Here is a 6,118-nt window from a genome sequence, read left to right as displayed (position 1 = left end):
TAAAACAATAACTAGCATGTAAAATTTCTTCATTTATCAGACTTAAAACCGATAAGTCAATCTCAGTCACACATCTCCTAATCTCAGATACAGGTTTTTTTAGAATTTCAACATATAATATCTCAGGACATATAACAAATCATAAAAAGTACAGTGCAAAAGGCAGAATTTTTTCAACATTTTATACATGTTATCAGTATGTTTAAACAAATACATTATGTTTACACAATGGCATCGTGTAAATATACCTGGTATCACTTTAAATGTATTAATCTGGAATTAAAATAAATACCTGATATATAAAGAAATAATTACAACAAAAGGCTGTTTCTGGATTTCTAAGCTCAGGTCTTCTTGCTGTTTGGTTAAACTTTACAAACATAATTAATCTATTCATTTAGAAATAAACTGCTGTATGACTATATCTTGTATCTTGACAATTTTGCAGCTGAACACATTTATCACCAAATTATTCACAAGATAAATGCTAGGAAATAACTTTACTGACAACAACAACAAAAAAACCCAGCCCACACATGAGTCATTTACATGGATTCTTTATAATACTCACAGTCGTGTCTAAAAGGATAATCTTCCATTTCAGGGACAAACAAACAGATACATTTAGGAAGTGTTAGAATGTCCTACAAAAATGCCAGGAATAAATGTTTCCAGGATAATGTCTTGTTAAGTGGATCTGTTCATCTTCCCCCAAAAGAAGAAAATATTTTCAGCTTTTGTACGTGCTATGTCTGGTTAATTGGACTGGCTCATAAAACACAGCTTCTTGTTTTTTTAATCATGTTAGGGACTTCCCTGGTGGTCCAGTGGTTAAGACTGCACACTTCCAATGCAGGGGGCGCAGGTTCAATCCCTGGTCAGGGAAATAAAGATCCCACAGGCCGCACAGTGCGGCCAAAAAAAATAAAATCATGTTATACTTTTCTTACTTCTATAGGTTAAGGAAGAGGCAGATAGAAAACTTTCCATCACCTCTGTCAGTTCTAACCAGTAACCTGGAATCTTTACATTTATTTTGTTGAAAACACACAACAGGTGCTCAATAAATATGTTGTTGCTTACTGTTGAAAGAAACTGACCTTGATTACTTCCAAATGCAAAAATACAAAGGTCTACCTTCTAGCCTAATGCTGACCCAGTTTAACAATGACTGTTCGTTTCTGTTATCCACATGGGTTAAGCAAACAATAGAAGATCTACTCGAAACATTTAGAATTTCATTAATAAAGGCTGAAGACTGCTTGTTCTGCAGGTTATAGAAAAGGTTTTGCCAAGCGAATACTGTAAACTGAATGTTTGAGACAAATGCTCACAGTACTCAAGAGCATGTTGTTTTCAAGGTGCCTCAAGCATTTTCTCGTAACCATTTATACGAAAGCAGCATATGCTATTTATAAATAATTCATCTCTTCATTAAAGTGGGCCCCCTGAGCACCCCTAAAAGTAAAAATCGTTAATCTTGTATTATTTAATAAAGTAAATATCCATCCCATCCAAATAATCCACCATCATCTCCCAAGTGTTAATATTTTTATCTTAAGGTGATGGGAGTTCACTTTTTTTTCTTTTTTCCTTATACCTTTCTGTGTTGTTTGAAAGTTTTCAGTGAACAAGTCATTATTTATATAATCTGAGATACACACTTTCACATGAAAAAATATAATAAATTTATTTTCTCTTCAAGAATAATTAAAATGACTTCAGTAGGAATGCATTTTATTCTTCTATACTTAATGAACTTTCTAACATATACTCAGTAAAATAGCAAAGGAAGGATAGATGCTGTTACCTTTTTCTCAAACTATGATTGCTACATACCTTTACAACACATTGAATTTCATCCCCACAATGGATGTGTTCCCAAGGACTACGTGTAAATCCAAATCTATACATTGTTTTACCACAAATCAATGAAAAAACATTGTTTATTTAAGAGACTCCACCACGTTTCTCTTTAATCAAGAAATCTTACTGTAAAGTGATAATCAATCAAATATACACAATATGGAGCCAAATGTTTATGTATGAACTCTGCTGAATATAGCAGACAACTATAGCTTCATGTATGATTTCTTACTGATAGCATAAATATACGGAAGCAAAAAAAAGTTCACAATTGCTACATCGTTTTTTCTTAATTTGGATTTTCAAACATTCCACTGTACCTGTAATGAGGTGAAGGGTTGCCTCGTGCTTCACAATTTAAAGTTATTTTTTTATCCTCTGAACCAACAGGAAAAATGCTGTTGCTGGGTTCTTTGATAAACACTGGGCCTTGTAAGAGCAGCTCACCTACATGGGTGGGAAAAATAATCGTAATAAGTAAAAGCTACTGTACAAGCTGCACTCTACAATTAAAGAAGAAAAGCAAGCAACTAGTGTCTGCTCTTTAAAAAAAAAAAAGGAAAGAAAAAGCAGGCTTTGCTTCTTCCCTCATCCACAAAGATGCCCTGTAGGCACTGCTTTGTTTGTAAGCATCACTTAAGCCATCTTTAACAGCCTAGTAACACTTCTAAGAGAATGAAAATTACTATCAAAACCATTGCCATATTAATAAGATTACTTAAAAGAATAAATACGGCTGTACTAATTACTTTTTGTAACATAAACTCTACCTAAAATTATCGTTGGTAAATTACCTAGTCTAGGACGCCTTTCTGTCATAAGCCTCTTTACAAAACTTAAGCTGTATGGAAAATCACTTGAATCCCTGACTATTGTCTTTCTCATAAAACCCTACCATGCCTGCAAATCTGAATGCTGACAATGTTATTTTGCACTCTGACCTCAAAACACTCAATATTTGGTGGGATTTCCATTTTACTACTAGCAAATTGAAAAGAAGGATACAGCACTGAACAAGTGTCCTTTAAAAAGTGTTTCTACGTTGGTTAAGAGAACTTGAACATTCTGAGACTTTCCACATACACACACACAAAAAATTAAAAACCTGTGTCTTTGTACTATGAATTTCAAAAGGAATGAGATATTGCCATCACCAAATGCTTATGCTACTGCAATTGTATAATCATTACCAGAGCCTTTCTGAAAACAAACATATTCACGGGGGGGGGGGGGGGGGGGCGGGGGGGGGGGGGAAGCTCTTTTCTCTCCTATCTTGAAATGCTCAGTAAAGTTGCAGAGAATGAATAATCAGACTAAGAGACAAACACAACCCATGAACAGACGACAAAGAAAATGAGACGGGAAGTAACCCCCAAAAGCCCAGAAACCATTTTGGCTACTTAACTAAGTAATAACATTACAACATTAATAAAAATGTTTCCCATAATAACTGGAATAATAAAGTAACATAATACTGAAAATAATCATTGAAATGAAGAAAAAGCAGCAAAGCCACCACGTGAACCCCATGTGCCCACATCTTTTCTTTAATCTCCGCCACGCTCTGTGAGGTAAGTACCGTAATTATTCCCAGTGCACAGAAGAGCAGTGTGGAATCTAAGAGTGGTTAGGTGAAGCGAGCAAGTATACACAGCTTCTCAGAATGTACACACTGGAGATTATCTGATTCCAGTTCTTGTAGTGATACCCTCTGGACTTCTGCCCAGTGAATTTGGCCTTGCCATTAATCTGGCCTTTGGGAGGTCCTCTATGTCTTACCTGATAGCAATGCCTTTGTTTAGTGTGAGGACTGGCCACCCTGGGTCTGAGGGTGGGAATGGCCACACCTGATAGTCCTGGATGGGGGCTGACCACACTAGAAAGACCAACCACATGACTGACAGTAGGAGATTTGGCCACATGGGATGAGGTGACTTGGAAACTGCCCTCAACCCCATATGCAATCAATCAACCATGACACTGCAAAATGAAGCCCCAGTAAAAACTTTGGATGCTGAGGTCTGACAAGCTTTCTGGGTGCCAATACTCCTCGTGTGCTGTCACACATCAACACCAGGATGGTAACACATCCTGGGGACAACAAAAGCTTAGCATTCAGGACTCTTCTAGAGTCTGCCCTATGCTTCTCTTCCTTTGGCTGATTTTAATACGTATCTTTTCCCGGTAATAAACCATAATCATGAGTATAACAGCTTTCAGTGACTCCTGTCAGTTCTTCTCGTGACTAACCAAACTCAGAATTCGCAACTGATGATATAAATGAGGGCAGTCTGGGGACTGTGCACTCAAACTTCAAAGTTTGGCTAACTCTGGGCAGCCTTCCACTGCAACATCACCATACAGTTAACCCTTACTACTGCCCACCATGATTTAAGAAAGCAGTGGGCTATCCTCGGAAGTCCCTGGTTTTTGTTTTCGTTTTTGTTTTTTTGCTTTACAATGTTGTTACTTTCTGCTGTTTAACAAAATGAAATCAGCTATACATATACATATATCCCCATATCCCCTCTCTCTTACGTCTCCCTCCCACCTTCCCTATCCCACCCCCTAGGTGGACACAAAGCACCGAGCTGATCTCCCTGTGCTATGCAGCTGCTTCTCACTAGCTATCTAGTTTACATTTGGTAGTGCATATATGTCAATGCCACAAGTCCCTGGTTTTTATTTACACATAAGGGGAAAACGTCACAAGGAAAAAGAAAATCTCACTTTTCCTTTGCGGAAAAGGACAACCTCCAGAAGAAAGGAATTTTGAAACAGCTACTAATCACATAGTCCCTAATCAAAAAAGAACCAATGCTGTCATTTTCTTGAATTTTTTCCCTTCAAACAGTTTACTGCATAAAAATAAATACAAAAATGACAGTGTTTTATTAATTTGAACATACTTCTGTCTGTTACAATGTCTGTTTGTAAATATTTGCAAAGAGGGTGGATTTTTCATAGCATTTTTTCTAGTGCAATGGCTTCTGATTTATTTTCAGTGACATATATTTTATTCATTTAGGAGATGGTATAGCATCACTGTCCTGACGAACTGATGTACACAGGGCTTGAAAGCAATAATATTTTAACATAATGACATACATTTGAAACTAGCAGGTAAGTTGGGGAAGGAAACCAACAGAAGGAAAACTGGGTCTAGATAAGAAGGGGGTGATTTCAATGCAAAAGACAAAGAGAGGTTTTTTAAAAATTTCCTACAAGTGACCACAATGAAAACCCAAACATCCATCATCATCCAATAAAAGTCAAATTCCCAAATGATGTTCTAATTCTTCTCTAGAGACTGCTATACATTTTAGATGGTGTTAAATACTTAGAAATATTTTTTTCTGAGACCCTTTTGAAAGAGGGATGATAATAGCTAATTTACTAACATTTATGTGCCAGGCACTGTACTCAGCTATTTGTTAGCCTCATCTCCCTATTCCCAGGCTGCCTTTGACCCATCCCCTACTTTCTGAGGTCCAGCTGCGCCGCCATCCTTGTCTTCGCCTCTCAGACATGCTGAGCTTTGGGTTGACCTTCCTTCTTCTTCTTGTGCTCTGGTTTCCTTTTGTCATTCAAAACTCAGCATAACTGTCATCTTCTCAGCTTAAATGAGACTGCTCCCCCCCTCTAAGTCATTACTCACCCCTCACTTCCACCACGTATCAGCACATCTCACTGTCTCTCACTACCTGTAAACAGTATACACGTTTATATGAGTGTTTGTTATTTATCTGTATCTAATTCATTGCTGCCTCCCCAACTCCTAGAACATGGCAGATATTCAATATCTGCTGAATACACAATTAAGACGAATGAAGAAATTCTCTCAATAACTCAATATAAGGCAGATATTAATTTACAGCTGGTGACTGATAAAGCTAAGATTTTAATTCCAGAGCTTATTTTCTCACCTGGTAGTTGTTTGGCCTCCCCAGAAGAAATGAGACCCAGAGAGGTTAAATAACCAACCAAGTTAACACAGTGTTTTAGTGAGAGACCTGGGATCACACCCCAGTGGTCACAGTCTTGGTTTGTTTTCCGTTTCCATTAAACCACACTGTTCTAAATATGCTCAAAGGTGAAAATTAACCATCAGTTTGCTTTTTCAACTTCAGTATTTTCTGATGACACTGGAGTTAACAGCCTGTGAGGCACATACCCGCCATTTCTGAAATTTAAGGCTCCTAAAGGCTTTTCAGACCATCAGCAGCCATTCAAGAGTCTCCAACACCTCCTA

The 6,118-nt window shown here is 37.4% G+C and overlaps 1 protein-coding gene across 3 annotated transcripts in view; it reads right to left on the bottom strand.

Annotated features, from left to right (window-relative positions):
- Nucleotides 1-6,118, bottom strand: part of CNTN3 (contactin 3) — a 330,473-nt gene that overhangs the window by 216,651 nt on the left and 107,704 nt on the right. For 2 of the 3 annotated variants that reach the window (XM_082345351.1, XM_082345353.1), the window contains one exon: nt 2,187-2,313. In XM_082345351.1, coding sequence (XP_082201477.1) covers nt 2,187-2,313 — 127 coding nt within the window. Of the gene's footprint in view, nt 1-2,186; nt 2,314-6,118 lie in introns of those variants that run through there. The other variant, XM_082345352.1, reaches the window with a different exon arrangement.

The sequence above is a fragment of the Balaenoptera borealis genome (assembly GCF_965194805.1).
Source record: "Balaenoptera borealis genome assembly, chromosome: 12".
In the NCBI taxonomy this organism is placed as follows: domain Eukaryota; kingdom Metazoa; phylum Chordata; class Mammalia; order Artiodactyla; family Balaenopteridae; genus Balaenoptera; species Balaenoptera borealis.
Note: the sequence above shows the minus strand (reverse complement) of the source record. Positions and strands in the feature narration are given on the sequence as shown.